Source organism: Phaethon aethereus (assembly GCF_964289735.1).
Source record: "Phaethon aethereus genome assembly, chromosome: 2".
NCBI lineage: Eukaryota > Metazoa > Chordata > Aves > Phaethontiformes > Phaethontidae > Phaethon > Phaethon aethereus.
Genome location: NC_138582.1, coordinates 27,099,335 through 27,123,605, shown reverse-complemented (window position 1 = coordinate 27,123,605; position 24,271 = coordinate 27,099,335). Strand labels below are relative to the sequence as shown.

Sequence of the window (24,271 nt, the reverse complement as noted above, 5' to 3'; positions counted from 1 at the left end):
GGAGCATCATCCACATAGTTCTGTTCTTGTGAACCAAAATTCACTTCCCCTTCGCAATGAGACACGGACCCAAAAATAAAAACAAGACCACGTTTATTCAGTACAGACAGGTTAATTAAGACAGTAAGTCCTGTAAACCAGGAACACATTTCAAACACTCCGGTACGAAGTGCATATATTTAAAATCAACAGCTGCATCTTGTAGTCGAGCCATTGAGTTTGTCGGGGAAGGGTGGATTCAGGGTTTTTTTTTTTTTCTTTTTTTCTTCTTTTTCTTTTTGGTAGAAAAAACTTGTTTCGGCTACCTTATGTGAACAATGCGTCTCAGGCTCCATTCACTCATCGGGCTTTACAATTATGAGTCCAGCTGCCTTCCAGCTTTTGATATTCACATTTTTTTTTTAAAACTGCTTCATACAGACACAACGGGAAAATAATAATAAACGTTCAAATAATAATAATAATAATTAAAAAAAAAACTCAAACAAAAAAAAAGCCAACCCCAAACCAGCCCGGGAGGGGAAAGGAAACACCTCCCGCCGGGGTCGGCGAGAATTATTGCAAATGGCTCCTGGGAGACGGAGCAGCCCGGCGGGGGGGACCGGCGGCGGCGGGGGGGTCCGCGGCCCCGGCCGGGCCGCCGCGGCGCGGGGGGGGAAGGCGGGGCTGCCGGCCGGCGCGGCCTCTCCCAGTTGAGAGCGGGGGGCTCGGCGCCGCGACGCGGGTGACCTTGGGGCGGGGGGGGGCATAGCGGCCCCACCCCAACCGATCCCGCCGCGCCCGTCCCGTCCCCGCCCGGCAGCGCGAGGGGGGCCCCGCCGCCGCCGCCCCGCCGCGGGGGGAGACTTACATCGCGGCGGAGCCGGCAGCGCGCTCCCGCAGTCCGCTCGGCGGGGCGCCCCGCCGCCGCCAGCGCCCGCCCCAGCCGCGCTCCTCTGCCCCGGCCGCTGCTCGTCCCCGCCGGCTACTGCAGGGGCTGCACTACCGCCGCCGCCTCGGCCGCCTCGCTGTCCGCGCCGGTGCTCCCCGCCGAGGCGCTGCCGCTGGAGGCCGTGGAGGCCGCCGCCGCCGCTGCCGCCGCCGCCAGCTGCAGCCGCCGGACGGCTTCTTTGATGAGGTTGCCGGAGAGGATGAGCTGCTGCAAGAGCCGGTGGGGGTCCTCCTCCTCCGCCGGCCCGTCGCCCGGCCCCGGTGGCGGTTGCTTCCTCCGGCGGGCGGCGCTCCGCAGCCAGCCGCGGCCGCACAGCTGCTTGGTTACCCGCTGGTGGCCGCTCCTGTCCGGCCGCGGGGGCTCGGCGTGTGGCGGGTGTGCTTGCGGCGGGGCTGGCCCCCGCGGCGCCTGCAGGCCGCCGCCGCTGCAGCGCGGCGAGTAGGGGGCGGCGCGGTCGCGGGCGCTGCCCGGCCCCAGGTGCTTGGGGGCGCGGGGCGGCGGCGGCGGCGCCCGCTGGGCGCTCAGCTGCAGCACCTCGCCCAGCTTGGCCACCAGCGCGTCCACCTCCTTGGAGCTCGCCTGACCCACGGCGACCGAGCGCTCCAGCAGCAGGAAGCGCTCGCCCGGGCGGCACGGCATCTCGGCCGGCGCCGTGCCGTGCCGTGCCGCAGACGCAGCGGGACCGGGGCCGCCGCCCGCCGCCCCGCGCGCACGCGAGCACACGCGGCTCCGGCGGCTGCGGTTGAAGCTGGAGCTCGGCCCGCTGGGGTTGGTTTGTAAACAATGGGTGACGCGAGACCCCGGGCGCCTCCCACTGCGCCGCGCGGGGGGGGAAAGCCCCCGCCACCAACCGCCCGCCGACCGCTCCCGTCGCCAACACCCCGCGCGGCGAGTAGGGAAGACTCACCCACCCGCGTGGGGGCGGCTCCCGCGGCCGGAGACCGCCGGCCGGGCGAGGCCGCCCCGCGTCCTCTGGTCACGCCGCTCCCTCCCCCCCCCCCTCTGTCTGCGCGCCGCGTGGTCCGGCCCGCTTTCAAACCCCGCACCTCGGGTCTCGGAGGCGGGGCCCGGATGATTGGCAGGAGGGGTGTGAGGGGGCGGGGCGGGCGGCCCTGCTGAGGGGAGGCGCGGGGCCGGCCCGCGGGAGGCGGGTGGTGGGGGGGCCCCTTCGCCGTCCCGCCGCCTCAGACAAGTGCCCGGGGGAGAGGCGGGGGGCACCGGGGAGGGCGAATGGCGCCTGGGCGCAGGGGAGAGGGTGGGCGCGTGGCCGAGGAGCTTCCTCCGGGCGCCCGCCTCCCCCCTCGGCCGGTACCGTGTCTGCTCCTGCCCCGCCGGCCTGACAGGCACTGCCCCGGGAGACCGTTAACAGCCTGAAGGGCTCCGTGCACCAGCGTATGCCGGTGCCTCTGCCACTGCCAGCCTTGGTACAGCGAGGCGAGGCGCCAGTTGTACCTGTTTCTGCTCTCGCTGTAACACTGCACGTGGAAGCGATGCTTGCGTTTTCCTACTCTGGTAGTGACGCAGTAGCGCTTTCCGGAGCGGATCGTTACATTGCGATTCCCTTTATAGCCATCTCCCACAAGACTCGGTTTTGAGATCGCAACACGTCGGTACTAGAGCGCCCGGTTGTGAGATCACAGCACGCTGCCAGGCTGCCTGCAGCTCACGGTTGGCGGTCACGGTTCTCCGCTTGGTATGCCTGCCGTGTCCTCGCATCCGGCAGTGCATTGATTTTGGGTTTAATTCCTTGGCACAGAAATGCCTTTGGGGTCTTACTTTCCATCACTAGAATTAGCAGACGTGAAGTGATGTACAGGCATTCTCTCGGGTTTTCTACCTGCCCACGATTTACTTCATCACCACCTGGACCGAGGCTCAGTCCTGCCTCTTCCCATCCCAGTGCCATTCCTGCCCTGGAATCCGCCACCACGTCCTTAAAGCAAGTGCTGAAGTTTCTACGATGAGCCTTAAATAACATTTTCTGGATGTCAAAACACCGGGGCTGTAAGTCCAGCACACGGTCATTCACATAACCGGGCACATGGCCGTCACCACCGGGGAACTGCTAGTGAAATGGAAATCGCTCGCACGCGTAACTGCTATCAGCACCGTGCCCTTGGTTAATCAGTAAGCGGTTGGCAGAGGAGAGGGCACGTCCTTTGGCCCGTTTGTCCACGTTTTCCTGAGGTACTTTCACTTGCTGTACAAAATGAAAGAGATCCCGTGCGTATGCGCATGTGTTTGCGAACGCGCCTGTCACCTGAACATGTCACTGGTTGCTCCAGCCTCGGTGTCCAAGTCCATTACTACATTTCCAGGATGGATTTATGTGAGCTTGGCATAAAACATGCTACCTAATTGCATGGTATTTATCCATATATATATTTAACAAATTGATACTTTCTTATTTTCAGCACCTTCTTGGTAACTGGCTGTTAAAACTCAGATCGCATTGTTCTACAGGTAATGAAAAAGTGGGATTTTGTTTCCTCACATCAAAACATTTTTAAGAAAAACACTTCTACCCTTGTTCCCTAATTATGCAGTATCTTTTCAAGTGTAATAAAGAGAGGCCTACACAGGTGCAGTGTATGGATCTACTTCAAGGGAGATCTATATTCGGAGCACTTCTGAGTAGGTAATCTGGTATTCTGTACAAGCAAAACTGCAATAACCCAGTACAGCTTATTCCAGCCTTTTCTTCTCCTCCCACAAAAGCAAAATAAGCTATACCAGCAAAAGCTCAGTGCTGTTTGTGATTACATCTACACCTGGGGCTTTCATGAGCCCAGCAATGATAATCACAAATCGTGCTTCGTTGCATCCCTAACCAACAGCAGCGCTGGGAAAAGTTTGCAGGATAGAGCAGATCAGTGGCACAGATAGGGAGCTGAGAGCGCAGTCATTAGCAGAATCCTGATGTCCTCAGATTTTTTTAGTGTAAAACTTCAGTGGTGTCTGATTGACAAGTGACTAAGTAAGTACCTGCTGAGGATTTTAGGACTAAACCCACTGAAAATATTTACATTGAGTGCTACTCATCAGGGTTAACAGTTTTACCACCTCAACAAAATGAGTGTCACAGATCTGCATACCTTACGGAGTTATCAGAACGGCGTTTCAGATTATGTTCTCCCAGAGGAATTGGGAACCTCAGCCATTACTTTGGTATTCTAACTGCTCTCTTCACAGTCAGAGTGAAAGACAAGAGAAAAGCTGAAATGCTGGAGAAGACCTATGTTGGATCTGAAGTTCTCCCTCAAAGGTTTGCTTATGTGGGGGAAACTATGCCAAAGATGGATCAGTATGAATTTACATTGGGCTCACATCTGTGGAGCCAATCTCAGCATGTCAGCACCCAGAGTCCTTTCTGGAGTCAAACCCCAATCCATGCTGGGAGCAGGTCCAAACGGCCTGCAGCCACCATCAGATGTTCCTGGCAGAAGTCACTACAGCGGTTTCTGAACTGCCAGTGGTTTGCTAGTGCCTCTCTGCAAAAGTGTGAACAACTTCCAGCAGTGGGTTTTGCAATGAAGTGGCTGTTGTACAGGCAGCTGCTCAGATGCAGAGTTTGTGAGCGTACGTGGCAGGGGTGGCTGCCAGGAAGAGGCTGGAGCTTCTTCACTTGTAGCCATCAGGTCATTTGGCCGAGTCCCCAAGTTAGCTATAGCAAGGTATTCTCATTCAGATTGGGAGAATGGCAGCCTAGTTACCACACTTTGTCTTCTACTGCTGGTGATGAGTTCTGCAATGCTGCTTTTACTTTAGCAGCTTACCACAATAATTTCAAATAAAAAAACCCCAAACCCAAAGCATTAAGGATAGGGGCAGGTCCTTTTAAAAATAAAAGGACAAAAAGAGTTGCAAAACTGTTGACAAGGTTTTTCTGACCACCGACAACATTTTTCAGAGCTTGACAATGAACATTGCCACAATTCTTTTTTTTTCCTCCTTGATACATTTCTCTGTATTGTCTGTTTCTGTTCTGGGATTCCCAAAATTCCCACCACAAATTGTTGCCTACGTCATTCTGTTAGCAAGATGTTACAGTTGCAAACAATAACTGGTTCCTTTATATTATTATTGTTCACCTGTACTCTCACTTTATCTGTTCACATTTTTAGAAAACAGTCTTTAAGATATTTTTAGTAATACTTGACTTTCAGATATCCCTACCAGAGGACGAAGTCTGAGGTTCATAAACAAGTACTGATTGTATTAATTATGTGGCTCTCTATAAATTTTTTACACGATTTTATAGGATTTCCTGAGGATATGTTTCATTTTCAGAATATAAAGGTCAATTTATATATCTTACCTTTTGTATTGATCCTGACACAGTGGACAACTGGAAGTGACTTCTGAGCTTCAAACCTAGTAAGGACAAAGAAAGAAACCCCTTAATTACTTTGAAGTCTGCAATCCAGTGTAATCTCAGTCCTTCCACTACATTCAGGAGCATGCACATGTTCTAACCTGTTATGGAAACCCAGTAACCGAATCAATGTGAAATGAGAAATAATACTTAATTTGCACGGGTGTTTACATTTCAAACCCCTATGCTGCAGTTGTGTCATCTGTGATCTCAGACTTCGGTGTTGTGTACAGAAATAAATCAGATGATTGATAAATTTGTGACAGAGACTATGTAGTGTTGCGTTGCAATGGTAAAGTATTTATAGTGGTGTTTACAAAACAGTAAGATGTCTTTGAACTGTGTGAACCCAGTGACTAGGAGGTCCTTTCTAGTCCTTTCTTTCTCCAGGCATTTCTCACGTCTTGTCTTTTCAGCAGAAACTTCTGTCATATCTACTAAACATGCAGAGCTTCTCTTCATAACAATAGTGTCAATGAAGGATGCTTGTGCAAAGTAAATTAATTTCCTGTGCACACTTTAGATGCAGAATAGGGAGAGGCCAGAACACCATCCAAAGAAGACGAGTTTAGATTCCCCAATAATAATTTTGTAACCTGCATTTGTAATAGATTTCCAAGAACAAAAGACATTCCTTTTGAAACAGCTGAGGTTGCTAAGTGACACAAATGTATTTACTGTGTCATAACTTGTAAAGCTAAACACATTAAAACAGGGGAATTAATAAGCAGAAATGTCATGAGTCTTACCCTGACTCTCAGGGTAAACACAAACCTGTTGGCCAACAGTTTTATGGGCGTTTGGATGCCCAGGCTGGGACCTTAATGGAAACGAGAAACGTTAGTTGCTTTTGTAAGCGTAGGCTTTCATCCTTAAGACATTCAAATATGCATATTTTGTCCCAACACAAGAACCTGAATTCAGATGTATGGGATCCTATATTGTTTCTGTTTATCCCCAGTCAGTTACCTAAGAATGTGCATGTAGGGATACGGCTTCCAAGCAAGGCTGGGAACTACATCGTCAGTTGTAAGGCCGAGTTACTTCTTTTTCCTGGAGTTATCAGAGTTTCTTACATCTTTTAGACAGAAAAAATGGTCTTTAGGGGAAAAGCTAAAGCTGGCACCTTCTTCTACTTTCTCATCTTCTTCTAGTGTCTGACACACCAAACTGCTGTATCCTGGCTCGTCTGTGCACTGAGGATGCATGTCCCCTTTGGAGGGACCACAGGAACCTTCCTTTGGCCTGATAAGCTGATCCTTCCCTTTCCCTAAACTGCAAAACCTCTTCTGCCTCCTCTGATACACACAGGATGCTGCAGATTCCCTGGGCCTGCCCCAAATGTGCAAAGGTGCCCGGTGTGCAGAGATTGCCTCAGAAGAGCGCATTAAGCCACCTGTTTATTAGGAGTTGCCTTGCACAACAGCCTCTGCTAGTTTAGGAATGAGACAGCAGGCGTGGGAAAGGAGCCTGCAGACGTCTCAGGGATGCACTAAACTACGGGGCAACCAGGTCTCTGTTTGTTTATTCAAATAATTGACTCACTTCCAGCTTTCCTAATAACCGGAATACATTTTAATGGTAACATTATATTATAAGCCATGGGCCGGCGTAATCCGTTGTGCGAGCTCTTATGGATTTTCCATATGTGCAATTCCTGTGAATAATTTCCATTCGTCTGATCTTTTCAAATATTAAAATATAGGAAGCAGAGATGAAAACAAAATATTGAACCACCCCTGAAATCCCATGAAAATAGACTTTTGCGACATCTCTTCAAAAATACCACAGATGCAAAAGAAAAGCCCATTCACCTTTTGTCAAAATCAAAAATTACACATTTCCGTACGTCCTGAAAAAGTCCCTGTGCTTGCTGTTATACCTTCAGTCGGTAATTGTTTGTTAACCAGACACGTCTCTTGACAGTTTTGTTAAAGTAAGCCTATCTATAGTGAATACTGAAAAGCCACAATCAATAAACTAGTATATAATGATTACAAGTAATGTGTCTCACTCAGCATGTAGGCCAAAAAAGGGGAAAAAAAAGCCTCTTGTGTAATTGCATTTGAAGTAGACGTCTAAAATTAAGGGAGCACTTGTCCTACAAGGGCCGGAGCCAATTCCACTGAATCAATGGAACCTGGGCACGACTGCCAGCTTTCTTCATTGAAATCCCTCCTTCAAGTATAGTTTTGACGTTAGGCCATTAGAAAAAGATGACTGTTGCTTAAAAAGAAAAAAAACAGGCACCACCTGAGATGTGATAACCCCTTCTCGTTTTGAATCTGAACTGTGGTGTTTGTGTAATTTAGGGCCCAGACTTGCTCCTCACAGAAGCATGGTCAGCCCTCAGATGAGAAACATCTTGGGGCAGCTGCTATGCTTATAGGTACAGTTACATTTCCTTCTTTCTGCTCCCTAACCACAACTCTTCTATTTTTTCCCTTTTCTTTGTGGTGTTACTCATCTCATCGTGAATTCTTCAGTTTTCCTGCTTATTCTAGCCCTGCACAGCACTACGATGTCCATTAGTGGTACTTAGTATGAAGTTTGATCTCTGCCCATTTCCTCTGTGAGACTCTGTGATTAGCAAAAGATTTTAAAACTAAAAAACTTCATATCCATTTTTCTAAAATCTTATTAGCCCCTCTGAACAAGTCAGGTAGGTCTAGCTTCTTGAAACACCTCCCCTTCTTCTCTCTCAAAAAATTATGTGTGTGACAGCCCGATTCCACTGCACCAACCCTCTTTTTACCTAATATAGTCCTTTTGATCTGCTTGCAATCCTTTTTTTGGTGGTTTTTTTTCCCCATTAACTTTTAAAAATTGCCATGCATTTGTGAAGAAGTGGCTTATTTCAAGCTTTTTTTTTTTACCCTGTCTGCTTATTTTTTCTTCCAGTGACCTATTAGGTCAGCCTGATTTTCCCTTATTAAATCAAGCCAATATATTTAGACAGTGAATTTCCCAATAGCAAAGTCAACAAACAAGATCCATAAATTATTACACAGTAATAATTTCCATCACATTAGCAACCGTGTTTTTCTGTATATTTTGTTTAGAGCTAAATTCACCCTCAGTGAATAATGAAAAACATCCCTTTAGGTTGCAAACCTTTCAGCGTACAATGTCCAACATAATAGCTTTCATGAGATCCTTGGGTGTTATTATACATGCATAATTTAGAGTAGGTATCGCAGGTCATGTCACATACCTCCTTCTGATACAGGGCTCTCAAGACTTTTGGATAAAAAAAAGCTCTGGCTTACAGTAAGAGACATGGAGAGGTTCCTGCCTCGTCCACTTTTCCTCTCTTCAGGGTCCTGCTGAACCGCCACAGTTGAAGGCAAGGGAACTCATGTAAACCAGCCATGATTTTAATTTTCCTTTATAGCAAGACTTGGATTTGTGGCAGTTCTGTAGCTGCAGAGGAGCGGGGAAGTTGCCCCTGAAGAGGGAAGAGCAGGCAGTGGGGAGGCAGGTGGGAGAAGCTCTTGCGGCCGTCCCGGTGTAAGCATTGCCTTCCCACTTGGGGTGGGAGCGTTGTGCTTGGGTTGAATGGAGACCTGGGGGGTGAAGCTTTACAGGTAAAGGCCTATGGGAGCCGCCGCTTTTTACATGATCTGAATTGTTCTTATTGGACTCTCACTGTTGCTATCGACAAATGTGCTCTCCTCTCTTTGAAGACATTCAGCGTTTTGGAAGAGTTCCCCCCTCTTCCCTCTCAATAGTGTTGTTTAAATTAAGAGCAGCAACAAAATTCCTGCCAATTATGAAGAAAATTTTTAAATGCTTTAAAGCCAAACAGCAATAACTTTCTTGCCTCACTCTGTGTTTCCTCTTCCCACCAGTGACTGCTACAACACAACAATCATTGCTACTAGACTTTTTGATTCCCACGTTACATCCTTTTTGCTGAAAGGCATGACTGTATTTCAGAGGGGTGAGTCATGGGGATTCAAGTGCTTTTTTATCAGGAAAATTACAGCTAGCCCTCCCCAATACTCCCTGCTAGCATATAAAGGGACACTTGCAGCCTCTGCTCCCAGGAGCATGTCTTTATGCCTTCGTTTGTGCCTGCTGCAGTAGCCACAGCTTCAGAATGCAAAATGTTCAGTAGCAATATTGCTTTAAGGCTTCTGACCCCACATGCCTGCTGCCATGCCCGTGTTGCAGCCCTCACCGTTGTGCTGGCAGAGCTGTGTGTTAAGCCACGCTGGGAGCCAGTGAGCGGTTCTTTAAAAATATATCTTTTTCCAGGGCTCATTAAAAATGCTGGATCAGCAGAAATTAGTAATGCTGGGGCAGAGGCGGGCAGGGCTGAGGAAGGATGATGGGGCAGGGACACTCAAAGTGAGTTTTACCCGTAAAAACTTCACACCATAAAACCATGGACTGAGATTTCTGCCAACCTTATTGGTTCTTGGCAGTACCACGAGCTGTTATTAATTCTGGCCCAGGCGTGATCCGGAGCCCTCCGGCAATAAGGAAGAAGGAATGGGAAGGCATTGGAAGACCAACAGCATTCAAACGGCACAAAACTGTGCTCACAGTACAGAGTAGCTGAGAAGATAGACATTTTAATATCAGCCTATGTCTTCCTGTTAAACTCTCTGCCTCAAATCAAAAGCAACCGCAGGCCAGAGTTTGTATTTTTTATGTAGAAGGGATTCCAGTTATAGCTGGAATAAGTTATAACGCAGGTTAGCTTTGCAGTGAAATTAAGCCCAAAGAGCTTATAAACAGAAACCTTGATTGCAAAATTGATTTAAAACTGTGTAAAGTAGATCTGCTGGCACAATTCTGTTTTAGAAATGAAGACAGGACTCCAAAGGCCAACATTTCTAAGGCAATTTGTCCAAAGAAACACACCTTTTCAGTTAATGAACCATTTTATAAAGGACTTAATAATATTAACTTTCATGATGATTTTCCTATAAAATACACATTAGGTCACCAACTTCAGCCAGGACATCATCACTCAAGTTATGTATCATTGGCATTCTGAGTTCATATTATTTCAGAAGTTCCCTCCTTTGCACTTTTCACAAATTTACCTACATGATCCATTTTTAAATGGTCCCTACTTTTAAATTTGTGTTTCTTATTGAATATCAAGCTGCAGGAGGAAAACTCTCCACTGTGTTTGCCTAAATTTGTTATTGTTGCAGCCCGGTGGGTTTTACTACTTTCATTTATAGTAAATTGGGCAAAACTGCTAAAACCAGAAGTTGCGACACAATTTGTGAAGAGGCAAACTTATAAATGAGCAACCAAGCAAGGAAACACGGAAGCTAGACATCATCTGTCTATATGCTTGAGACTACCTTCCTTTTACCTCAAAATCATACCTGACCTGAAACATACCCACAGAGCAGAACAAATATAATTTGAAAATATCAAAAGGAAAAAACTCCCGTGGCAGTGCCAGCTTTGTGATGATTTTCTTCTGCACGGCTTTCCCACTCTTCATATTTATGCAGATTCTTATCAGCACTGGGCATTGCATAGTCTGGCACAGCAAAGTGTGGTACATCAGAGTAGGGATTGCACTGCAGAAAATAAAATGTTAATGATGATGATTAAAGTTTTCCTGGAATTCCCATATGCACTCTTATTATCACTGCTGCCATCATTCAGCTGCTGCACTCTCCGTGCTGTGCTCATTGATGCCTCTGCAACTGAAGCAGGTAGGATATTAAACTGAAGACATTTCTTGAAAAGAATGTGAATCTAAATTGCTCTTCTTTCATAAAATCATTCTGAAAGAACTGTACAGTCCCAAAGTCCTGAAAGAAAAGCTCTTCTACGATACCAAAAGAGGAAGACAGTTGCATTGCTTAATAAGAAACCCCTTGACAATGACTAGCAGAAGGGAGTGACCACATGAGTATTTCCTGTGCTGAGGTACCCCAGCTTTCATGGGGGTGTTGTAAAGTGACTTGTGTAACTTGTGGTTAGTCTGGCCAGCACCTCATTGTAGAGATGCCATTTGATCATGGCCTAACCTGGCGAGGCCAACCTAATGGTGAGTTGCCTTGGAAAATCCTTCCCCACCAGAACCCCCATCTATGTCTCTAACACATCCCTTGTGCTGGCCTTGGTGTTCTTTGGAATCACAGCCAGCAGAAAACTAAGCCCACAAAAAAAGTGTTTTATATCAGTTAGCTTTCGGTACTGGATTTTTTAAGGTTTGATGTACATCCCTGGCAAAGAGCTGGCAGAAAGCATGGCTGGCAAGGCAGGAGGGGGAGCAGGAATTCTTTAAGCTGTAAGTTTGGCTTAACTGAATCATCAACCTGTGGGTGGAGTCTCCCCAAGACACTAACTTTGGCAGAGAAGCTCTTTTAAGAAGCGTCTGCCCTGCTCCATGCCCAGCTGATTGCTCCCACCCTTGTGCTGAAGTTCACAGCCTCCTCAGTTGGGCCCATGCTATCATCCCTTATAGGGCTGGACTATAAATTGGGCTGTGGCTCAAGGTACGTAACTTTGCACGCAACAGCAGGGGTGATGAGCTGTAGTGTATGTATGTCCAGGAGTGAGAAGCTGGAGGTCATAAGGCAGGAACTTCTTTAACCAACATGGTTGCTGGAGCCAGTCTCTCATGAAACTACAGTTGGAGAGTTCTCAGTGGATCAGGTTCCTTGAACTCATCAGTGCCTACAATTTCTCTGTGCTTATTAATTAAAGACAGTGCTCTGTGTGGCAGCTATAGTAGTGGATTCAGTTTTCTCCACAGAAAATGTTCTGCTGGGGGAACAAATTAACACATAGCTATCACCGCATAGCATTGTTACATCTATTTGGGGCTTGTATGTGACACCTTGGTTGTACATCATTCAGTCTTGCAGCATAGACAGGCATTGCAGGGAGGACCCTAATACAATTGCAGTACAGTTCCTAAGGCTCGCTACTGCCACAGGTCTCCTTTGCAGAATGGAGCTATGCAGATCTGCTCGATATAGACTCATTAGTTCATGTACAGCCCTTCAAAATCCATTGCTTTAATCATAATTTAGGAGTAAACAAAAATCCAACTTCTTCCATGCTGACAAGCAACCACAGTTTATGTTGGGAAAAAAACCCCACCCTTAAGAGTGCCTATATTTAGACTTGGGTCCAAGTGCCGAGAGGTGTGGTCTTCACAGGCAATCTCACTATTTCAGTGGGAGCTTGTGCATAGACAAGCCTCCAAAAGAGGTGTGATTCTGATGCAACCATATGACTCGCAGAACTGGTGTCTGAGGCAAGGACCAGTCACCACAAAGAGCTATCTCTGTTGAGGTTGCTGTAAGGCAAGAGTGAGCTTTTTGGACCTCTCGTGCTGAGAAAATTTCATAAAAAATTTTACTTATAAAACTGTTTCTGCTTGGAGAGCGTGGCAATGTTCAAAGTAATTATTAACTTTTTTTAGCAAACTCTTTCTCCCATCCTTAGATGTTTGGACTGCCCAGCTCACAATGAACGCCACCTTTTACTACAGTCGAGACAAAATGGGTAATGGATTTTGGCAGATCCCTTCTCACCCCTGCCAATATGTAAAGGAGACTAATACTGCTGGAAAAAGAACTTCCCGCACAGAGTTTCTCATTATGATAAGGCAAACATGAGCATGATGGAAAGCATTTTCTTTCTGAACGGATTTGTTGTATATATTTTGCTGTTTGGAGCAACAAAGAAGCCATTGTAATGTAAAAATGTCAGTCCTCAAGTTGAATTTGTAGTTGCAGTTATCTGATTATATAAAAGGAGAGGCTGAAGAACTGTAAAACTCTCAATTATTTATTCAGCAAAAAGGTCGAATCCCATACACACTTTCCTAGCCATGCACATATGCATGTTTCTTGTATGTTCCTTAATGTGTGCTGCATTTTATAGCACAATTTCTGTAATTCATTACTTTGATTTACTGTATGATTTCCTGAGTATGTAAAAATCCTGAAGTAAGTGCCATTTTGTGGGTAGCAAAATGTTTGAGTGCAGCTTACCACGTCCAACACGTCAGCTAGATCTATTATGCTGCTATTAATGGCATATTCAGAAAAACTTTATTTGCTCTACTATTGAAATTCTTCTAAGACTGTATTCAGCTTTGGCAAATGTTTCCCACGTGTCTTTGAGTGGCACTCCATCTTTTGATGTTTATATTTGCCATCTGGAGATGTCAGCTTTGTTCTACAGAGTAATTATGAAATGGTGTAAGTAAATCTCAAGAAGTGGAAAAGAACATTTTTAAAAGGTTTACAAACAAATGTACCCATAAATAGTATAGGAAAATGAAAGTTTTATTAATGTATGTGTAATGGTATGGACATATTTTTTTGGCAAGTCACTCTACTATCTGAATTTTTTTTTTTATCCTATTGCTACAGATAATGCAAAAGGAATCGTCAGCATATTATAGAAGAGAAAGAATATATACTGTAGTTTTTATCTTATTCATTTTATGCATGTGAACATATGTTCAGTATGATCAGGCTCACAGTTCTTCCCGTACTCCTTATAATAAGGCAGATTTCCTGATTTTTGTGGATTTTCCACACAACAACTTTTGTGGAAAATATTTGAACAAAGGATGATCTGCATGTAAAAGATAAAAAACCTCCTGGGTTCCTTGGACAGGCAGATGCAAGAATTACGCATTATTCTTATGGCTGTTGTCATTACTATTCATACTTGCAATGATTTGGGTGCAGAATCTGCATTTCCTTGTACTGGGCTACAACTCAGATAAGCATCAGAAAAGACTAAATATAACTGTGTAAAGGATGTAACCTCCTGTTACGCTGCAGTAGGTTTGTTCTGCCACCAGCTACGGCAGGATAAATGCTAACATGAAATTCTGATCTCGGCAGGTAAAACGTTTCCAGCTGAACTTTATATTTTCCACAATGTGGGATATTTGAAGCTATAGCCATGTTAAATAGCATGAGACACGACGGTTGTAAACCACATAACAATTAAAACTCAAGAAATGTGTTAATATTCTTTCCAGTTATTTATACTGTTGAGATAGGCAGGGCCATATACAGTACTCAGAAATTATATGCATTCATCTATGTGTATATCACAGGGAAAGTCACTGCCATCTGCCCTTAGCAATTCTCTCTCTCCTCTTTGCTCTTTGTAAAATGAGCCCAACTTCAACGTCATGATAAGATTTATTGCTAACGATCTGTTTCGAGTTGTTTTCTGGTCACCAGTAGTTTGTTTGGATTCCCTTTTCTCTTCACTGTTGGCTAGTGCCGTCATGGGACTTGGGCTTCTCAGAGTTATTTTATACATCATTAGCTCAGCGGTGGAGAGGACGATTACTTTCCCATAGAAAAGTAATTCTTTCTTGGAAGATGCATGTAAATCTTGGCTGTTGAGACAGCGGCTTTTGCAAATTTCCTTGAAAGCTGAATACTCAGGATTTTATTCTTCGCTGCCTCACACCTCTTGCTATCAGTTATGCTCCTGCCAAAGAATGCTACTGAATCAGCGGCGCCGCACACTGCGTCTTCCAACCGTAATCTTAATGCCCTTGCACACAAGTCTTATTTACTGATTTTAATGTCATTTCAAGTTCATTTCCTTTAATGATCAAAAGTCGGTGGCGTGGTTTAGCCCTAGAAAGGAATGATACTGCAGCCCTCGCTGCATTACGGGGAGTAACTAGGGCAGAGGCCAGCTGGGCGGCAGCCAGAGCCTGGCTCCGGCGTCTGTAGGCTGGAAAGCTCCAAGGTGAAACATAAGAGGACACATGCAAAAACTAGAGGCCATAAATAGAATAAAACAAATAAACACATTCAGAAAAGTGAGGGCTGCAAGAGCTGGGCTCTTTCCAAACCCTCTTCCTATTTTTTTGACAAAGTCATCATTTCATTTGTATGGTAATGAAGGTTCTAGCTCTCAGCGCTGCCCTCCCCACAGCCCAACGTGTGCTTAAATTTCTGTCCTGCTCTTTCTTATGATAAAGTTTGCTGAAAGACTCAGGTACGTTCCTGTTAGAATCTGTGAGTTTGTCTGCTGGGGTCAGAACACAGCAATTCTCATTTTCAGAGCCCGGGAGCTGCTCTGTCATAGAAACCTACGAGGGCTCGGGGCATTCAGGACTGCCCCTAAGTTTCTCCAAAGTTAGGGTTGTATTTGTTGAATAACTTCTCCAAAATCCTGTTCTGTTCCTGCTTTGCAGGCGGTCCGATACTACAGCAGTGCCTGCTGTTAACGGGGAACTGAGGCTTGCAGGGAGCCAGGTACATTGTAATAGCAGCAAAGCTGCCAACCATCCCTCCACACCCCGCACACTTCAATGCCTAGGTGGGCCCACATATGTGCTAATATTTGTTAGCACAGAACTCCATTAACCAAGCTGTCAGCCTGACTCAAAACATTTTCCATTCAATTTTTATCTTTATGTCCTCTGACTTGTCCACTTTTAATTTTTCCCAGTGAGCTCTGCCCATCGTTATCAAGAGCAGCACTTTCTGGTGTAGTCTGGAAGAACCGTAGTGATTCCTTTGCCTTCCATTATTTACATTTTATTTTAATTAAAACATGATTTATTTCAATCTCCCTGCACTATAGCAATATCAATGAAACAATATGTGTCCCACCCAGATAATGGAGAATGGTTCCCCCTGTTATTAATCCGTGTTATTTGTGAAATTCCAGTAGTGTTTGCTTTATTTAACGGCTGCATGAATTACCTCCCGGCGGAGGCTGCAGACTTATTAAAGCTTATCTCCCTTGGGCCTAATTCTCTTACAACTTGGTTTCTTGTTAGCCATTTATATTTGTGCATGGTGTACATCAAATGGTAGAAGGAGCGTATATTTGGGATTGGGTAGGATTTTACCTGCATCCGCAAAAACCTACAGTGCCTCAAAAGATGTGCCAGCAGTACTGTAATTCTGTCCAAAGATGTCTTTTGATGTGTTCCCACTTGCAGGGGTTGCTGGGATGCCTGTAGCGTAGAACTATGCTGGCGATCCTTCCAAGTGTACACCAGCCCTGAAAGATGAGACAAGTCATGATGGAGAATCAAAATTCCTATCGGAGGAGACCAAGCAGGTAAGACCTAGAGCAACACTTCCACAAGCACCTCAGAGAAGTTTACGCATGTAAGTCTCTGTAAAGCACTTCTTAGGTCGAGATTTTGAAGGGGGCAGAGGGTCCCTTGGTGGAATTGTCTAGGGATTTAGCGCACCTCATAGCTAGTGGGTTCCTACTGTGATCTTTCTGTGATGGAGACAGGTCTCAGGTCTTGGCTCCACTAAGGGAAGCATCAAGGCACTACAAATTACAGGTATTCCTTTCTCTGACATTTGTCTCTGCCCCTGCCAGTGCTGCTGCAGGCTGCCCCTTTTGTACATCAGCTTAAAAAAGTAACCCAGGGAAAAAAATGTGCTGACTTTTCAAAGCTGGACCAGTTTCTCAATCACTCCCACAAAGAGCTGGGTTGGCTACCCCAATGGGGAGGTGCATTGTGATTTTGGGGCTGGGGACTTGTGGTCGGGGTGGATGGAGGAGGATAGAGCGGGGACTCTGTGGTTTTGCTGCCCATCTTCTTGGTGCTTAAATTATAGATATGGAAATATGTTATAACTGGAGCATATTTAGTGGGGCATTTGGGAGAGAATGACTGTTTTGCAGTTGGTGTGTAAGGGTGAATTACCATATAGCATGCACGGGAACTATGGAATGAAATATCCAAATGTAGAAGAGCCTCTGTTTATCCTTGCAAACACACTCTAAAATATTACTTCATGAGAGGCTGCAAGAAGGAAGCCAGAACAAAAGGAAAAACCAGAATCATTCACAACTGTCAATTAGCAAGTGTTGCAGTGCATCAAATAAGTAGAGACTTTATGAAAGCCAGCTACGCACTGCAGTCATTTATGCTTAGTGCTGGCCTGTAACTATTGCTATATGTAAAAGGATAGCAAATAATTAACATAAAACTGGTTAGTTATTACTTGGGACTGGAGCCAAACCATGTTATAGCTGATTTACTGTAAGGGCTTATCTGCACTTGCACCTTTCCCACCCTTGCGCCGGTACCAGAGCGGCTTCGGTTGGGGTAACAACTGCAGCAGCTCTTGTTCGACTAGGCAGCGGCATTTTTAGTGCCATGTGGCCTAATCCCATTGTGCAGCCATGTGTGCGCAGCGCAGCGTACGAGTGTGTGTTTTACAGCTTTTCCTTAGAAATGGCTTTAATATGCATGCCAACAGCCAGCGTATAAAAATCATTTCCTTGGAGTGATTTCAGGATATAGGAGAGACAGATTTCAAGGCTTGTTATTATGCTACTGTGATGGGCTTTAAAAAGGAAACATTTTTCCTCGCATGTTATAAATATCTCATCATACCATTACAGTCACAGGCTAGGAAACTACCACAGCTACGCGTGAGAAAGGCAACACTGCAGCAATATAACATCTCTCACTCTTTTCCTGATGGAGAGCTGCAAGAAGGAAAACCTGCTGACGTCCAGACATTTTCTTGCCCTTTTTTTAAAACCAAAATTGCTTGTGGTTTGCCTTAGAAATGGAGGCTTTGTTTATGGTGTCTTCTGTGCTGTGAAGCATATAGAAATACATGCAGTCCCTGCTTGAGAAGGCTCCTTGCTCACTGAGCTACTCCAAGGCTACCTATTCACAGGGGGACCTGGATACAGGTCTGGGTGACTATCCCAACACATGGCACATGTCTCAGAGGACTCGGGCATTTGAAAACATAAGCCTAAGTTTCTAAAAGCAAGAAGGAGTTAAACAATAAACCATATCAGGTAGCCTGTTTATTACCATATGGCCATTTCCACTGCTGTTCTCCGTAAAGTCATGCCAGCACTTTCATTTTAAACACTGTTTTTCATTAGTTTGTATAACACAGCTGTAAATATTTTTTCAGGCTGAAACTCAGCATTCAAAGTCACAAGGGAGAAACTAGGCAAAAAACCCCACCCCGGCTATGCTGCTTTTGAATGACAGAAAAGTGAAACTGCTGGGAGTGTTGCATGGGACAGGTATGTTCAACTCAATAAAAGCTTTGGATTAACAAGTCGAGGATGTATAAAGCCTCAGCCTCAGCCCTCCACAAGGCAGCAGTCCTGGAAAGGGCCAGGGAATGGGCCTGTGTGTTGAATCTTGAACTGGAATGGAGGAACTCAATAAACAAAATACCAATATAGTAATGCTGAAGGAATATAATTAGTCACCATGTTCTTGACTTCAGCTCTCTTGTATTTCCATTGTAAATGTGGATCATCTCCATCAAGCGTGGGAAGAGCCACAGATACAACCGTGTGTCCTTCTATAAGTAACACAGATCAAGGAGCTGATCACTGAAGTTGAGATCATACAAGACAGCTAAGCCATTTAACAGCCCAGTAGAAAACTAGCCTCTTTTTTTTCGGCCAGCCTGGTTTTCTGCCAGGTTAGTAAGCCTAGTCACTCCGGTGAAGCCTCCAAATGCTAGAGCCAACACAAGTGAAATGGCCGGAGCAAACACCCTCTTCACAGCGCCTTGTTGACGTAGCTCAGCCCCTTTGTGTGACAGGCCTGGGAGCATCTTCCAAGGGGGCCATCTTCTTGGTAGCAGTGTTGAGCAGCTGCTTCTCCCCACTTATCCTGGACCCCATGCCACCTCCAGAGATGTTGGCACAGCTGTTTGTGCAGCCAGGTGGTGACCTGCGCTGGGGAACATCTATAGTTTTTGCTGGGTTATTTCCTAAGGTGGTTTACTGCATGGTTACACAAACAGTCGGGCTTGTGCAACTTGGGAGGCTGTAGGAAGGCACAAGTGATCAGTCGTTGGGGACAGGGTAAACAGCAACTGCTTTAGCCAGTCCAAAGCAGTACTGTCACCAGAAGCCAAATCACGGGCTCAAGTTGTTACAGTTCTTTCCATTGGCTTCAGTGAACAATAATTAGTCCCCTATTGCAACCCCACTCCCAGTGAGAGTGAAATCATTGAGCGTTTCTTTCCCATGATTTCAATGGAATTATATTTAGACTAAAAAACTCACCTGAGTTTTGATGTTGTTTATGAAGCTCCCATCTGAGGACATTTGGAGCAGGTACTTAAAGGCCATTTGGATAGCAACCCATGGAGTTTTTCCCATTTCCTGCCTTATTCACCAGCTTTATGTGATTATTGATATTCTACAAGAGCAGATATTGGTCTCTGCTGTGACTAGGGATGATGTAAAATAATATGAAAGTATGTCCCTTCAATCTGAACCAAAGGGAAAAAAAAAATCTGTGGCTGATAGAGGCTCCTGTGCATCTAGCTCAGCTGAGAACACAGGCTGGGAAAAAAGCACTGGATGGCTGGGACATGTTCACTGAAAGCAAGCATCCAGTCCTGCTCTTCCCTGTGCTTGGCCACGTAATCTGCGCTTGTGTAGCTTTAGCAGTTGTGCAGAGAAAGTCCCATGCTGGCTCCCCTAAAAGCCCTCATGGACTTGCCCATCTGGGTAGGTCAGTACATCCATTAAAACTCCACTTGCATTTAACCAGAATGGAGAACAACTCTCCAAAACCATGGAAAGAGGTCCAACACCTGGGGATTAACACAACAGGCCCTTTAGGCATGTAGTTTATGCTTACGGCAGGATTGGTAAAACCTTGCTTATTTTTGGCATGTTTTGGATCTAAGTGCACAAGATCCAGTGTAAGTATCGAAATTTTGGCCGGGAACTCCCTAGGTGTGGTGATACTGACTGATAATTCCTGCTCGAACCTGTGAGGGTTTGGCTCTTTGAAAGGAGCTTTCAGCACCCCTAGAGAAAATCAGAGGAAACAACCTGATGTCTCTGAGAGGAAGATTTGTTCCTCAGTCCCTACATCTGAAAAATGCTTATAATTACACCTAACCTCACAGAAAACCTGTGAAGTTTAATTAGTGCGTGCAAAGCCCATCGGTGTGTACACGTTGAAGGCTGTTGCCCTGGCAAGGGAAGGGATGAGGTGGCCCAATAACTCTGTGGTGAGTCAGTGACGTTACCTAATCCATAGTACAGCTGTGCCGTGCGGCTACTCGCTATAAACACACTGCCTTATCACCTATTTACTGGGGGGGTGAACTGGTTCAGCTAAAATAAGAACAGGAATAAACCTGCGTCCGACAGCACCTCAACCTTACCTCCGCTTATGCTCTGGCACTCCCTGTCCTGGGTGAAACGAACTCGCAGAAGAATTTTTTTTTTTTTTCTTGAAGTGTTAATTACTTAATTGAACAAAATGAGGGAGGATGAAAATAACCCAGAGAAATGTGGTTTTGTGCAGTATTTCAACCAAAGTTTCCAAGATGAAGTATAGCAATAAAAGTCAGGGACCAGCTGCTTCCTTTCTTACACGAGTCCATGTGGAGACGGTGATTCCCTCCAGATTCCCCCTTAGGAAACACTGGCGCAGAGTATTATTTACAAAAGAAATAAAGGATGTCAGCAAATAGAGGTGGACTTTATATTGTTCCCTTCTCATTTCCCTCTTTCCAGTCCACTGAGTGCCAGGGTGCATTCAGGGGACTTATAAAATCATTTGGCCCGCAGAGGCTCTTGTTCCACTCCTCTCTGAAGTCACATCCCAATTCCCACTGCTGTGCGGGAAGGAGAATGAAGCCAAACGTTCAAAGTGTAGCACAAGGGTTCAGCAGATGTTGGCTCGCCCCTCACCCTGTCCGTAGGGACATGTTACATGTCATGTGGCACGTCACTGTTGCTCATGTGTGGTAGGAGGATAAGAGCACCTTGACACCTCTGGAGGATGCTCCAAGTTCCTTAGTGGTAGGTAAGTGGGCGATCATTAGAGAGAGATGCTTATGAAGCAACAACTCCAGACATCCTAAGACTGAGGGCTTTATGTATTATTCTGATGATTACATGGCATTTATATTGCAGGAGTGATCGGGCATGCTAGAAATGGTACATACTATAGGGAAACATAATCTCTGTCACTAGGGGACACTTTTAAAAGATAAAGGAGATGGAGCCTGGGGGAAAGTAATACTCTGTCTTACAAACATATACCAAGGTAATGATGAGAGCTCTTGCACATGCTTATAGATCACACCCGGGGAAATACTCTTCTAGCAGAATTGTTAGTCTTAGCTTTCCTGCTTGGTTGTGTTTTGTTTAGAAATCCAGAATAGAGTAGAAATCTACTTGTCAGAGTAGAAATGACAGAGGGGAGAAAGGGCTAATCAGTAAGGGGATAAGAAAACTAAGGGAGATGGGGATAAAGAAGGAACAGAAAGAAGGAAGGTGAGTGCAATAGGAATGGAAAGACTTATCAATGGAGGACACTAGTATGGGGAGATGACAGGGTGTGGAGTTAGGAGAACAGCAGCATAAAGCAAGGACAACTGCCATTGGTAGTTTAGGAAAAGAGTGACAAATAGCCAAAGTTTTAAACATGTGTAAATGTTGGACTCAGGAGTATTAGAGGCATCAGAAAGGAACTGGTGACCACTGGGACTGAGGCAGGGACAAGCAAGCAAGCACAAAAGGGGATGCTGCCATCCCCTCCCATGCTGCTTCCCTCTCAGCACCCTTTCATTAGGTCAGCTTTTAGAGTAGTTGCTCCTACGGCCACCAGCCTCGATCCGAGCAGTCCTGCACTCTGATGCTAAGAAATGTGCAAAACATAAAGTCAAATTTTTGCAGTTGTCCTTCATTTCAATGAAGTCCCAAACTAAATTTGGGGCTATTGTTTGGGTTTTAAGAGGAACTGATTTAAGAGGGTCAGGTGTTTCTTAGGTGCAGTCTTCCTCATTCACAAAAAAGCTCTTGAAAGTCATGTCTCCTGAGCACTGCAAAAAAGCCAAGCCTGCCTTTCCAACAAGCACCACTCCCGACTCTTAGTTTCTTCCTTACTTCCACTAGAGATGACACATCACCCCTCCTCTGATTTTTCTCCTTTCTTTCCACTTCCCATGCACATGCACCCTTCGGTCCGTAATGGGTCCTAAGTGAGCTGTTTGACACTCAGAGATGCCTCCCACTCGCAGCGCTCTGCAACCACACCATCCCTTCAGCCGTGTCATCGCTACTGCTGCAGTGCCAACCGCTCAGCAGGAGCAGGAAACCGATCCAGGTTTAAAGTCATGCTTTAAATCTGGGAGGAGAAGGGGAGAGAGGGAGGGAGAGGCACAGTTATTTTTAACCTGGATCGATTCCCTTACCCACTTCATGCTACAGCCTCATAGACACTGGCACCAGTGGAGCAGGCAACGGCAATGAGCTGGTGGCTGGGGAGCGTGTGCTGCTGAACCTTCCTTGCCAACAAGACGAGGGTGGCATACACATGTGCTCTGCTCTGCTCAGCCCCTGACGTGCTGGCCAGTGGCTTCTGTTGCTAACACTTCAAAAATGTACCCTTCGTTCCTCCTTCTGCACGGGGAGTTCAAGGCAGCAAGCAGCCGGAGGGTAAAGCTTTTATTCTCACAGAAAACCAGGTGTGTATAAGCTCTGCGTGATGTTGTTTCAGCTGAGCTACGTTGGCCCATCATGCTGATGAGGATCTGTTTGACCGTGCTGACTGGTCCTACAACATTATCTCGAGTTTTGTGATATCAGGTGATGTTGGTAGGGGCCATCTGTTGGAATCAGATGATCATATGTGAATCTCAGCTTTCTTTTTCCTTTCTTAAAGTAAGCCAGTGGCAGGGAAGCCTGACAGCATGGCACAAAGGTTGAAGCATTTGAGGGCCCATAAAACACAGTTCAAATGTGCACATTTTGTAAAATCTCATTACTTTTTGAGGCTTGATTCATGACAGCTGAATCCTCGGGACTGGCAATATTCATATAATGTAAAAGAGCTATAAACATTAGAGAAGTAAAAATGCACAAAGCTTCTACATCACCCGCCAGCTGCAGCCAAGCTATGCCTCATCGGGATTTATTGCAGCATCCTCAAGCAGAGCAAGTGGTGAAGTGGTACTATTACTTCTGATTACGAATGGACTGGGTAAGAGCATCGGCGCTATAAACACCCCATTATAGAATGGGCTGCACAGCACAACACCTACTATATTAATAACATTCAATTCTTCAGTTTTAAAAATAGTGCTCTCAGGAAGAAAAGCAATCGCATTCTAGTCTGACACCTGAAAGGAAATGTGGGAAGGAAATAACTGTAACTGGCACAGCTAATAATGGGCTATGATGTTACCCTCCTGGGAACTGGGGGAATTGTCCGGCACTTTAGACTGGAATTAGCCTGATTTCTCGAACAGAAATCTGTGTTAATCCTTCTAAAAGTTAAAAAAAGCCCAAGTGAGCTTTTGGTGTCCGTGGAGCTCCTCTGTGCCATTTTGATGGAAAAAAAGGGTCAGAAAGCCACCTCTGTGGTTCGTCCGAAGGCGCCCCTCATGCAAGGGAGCCAGACACATCCCTGCCATCCCTGCGCAGTCTCTCCCCACTTGCCGAGGGCAAGAAGAGGCTGGAGCAACCTGCCTTTCAGTAACCTTTACCTAAGATAATGGTCCCTCGAGGCCTTTGGCAACGTAAAGATTAGAGGGCTCCTCTGAACACAGAAGCTGCACCAATTTAACTTATATCATGGCTTTGATTTGCGTTCCCAGAGCCAGTTCAAGGTATGGTTTCACAGGTTCCTAGCTCTCTGTTCCCATCCCTCTGCCAGAGGTCTGTCCCTCCCAGCGGAGCTGGTGGCCTTTGCCATGGGTGCTCATCTCGGCTGCTTTTGTGCAAAAACTGGGCAGTTTCCCATGCATTTGCATCCATCAGCTGCTTGTGGGAGGATGCTGGACTTTCACCCCAGAGGAGCTGGGGCACAGGGAGGTTCGGTTCTGCCAGCTCACTGCGGGATGATGATGACCAGCACAAGTGCTGAGTAAACATCTGGGGCAAGGACTCCTTGAATGTAGCAGCGAGGGTTGTCAGCCTTTGTCACTCAGCACAGCTGCTTCCACAGCCCCAGGGAGTCCCAGCCTTCCTCTCCCACACAGCAGCAG

The 24,271-nt window shown here is 46.0% G+C and overlaps 1 protein-coding gene across 1 annotated transcript; it reads right to left on the bottom strand.

Moving 5' to 3' along the window:
- Positions 1–964: 964 nt before the first annotated feature.
- On the bottom strand, positions 965–1,570 carry LOC309402813 (GSK-3-binding protein-like; the record flags this gene model as incomplete). The annotated part of the gene is made up of 1 exon (XM_081996751.1): positions 965–1,570. The coding sequence occupies one exon, from the start codon at positions 1,568–1,570 to the stop codon at positions 965–967; it is 606 nt and encodes a 201-aa protein (XP_081852877.1).
- Positions 1,571–24,271: the final 22,701 nt, after the last annotated feature.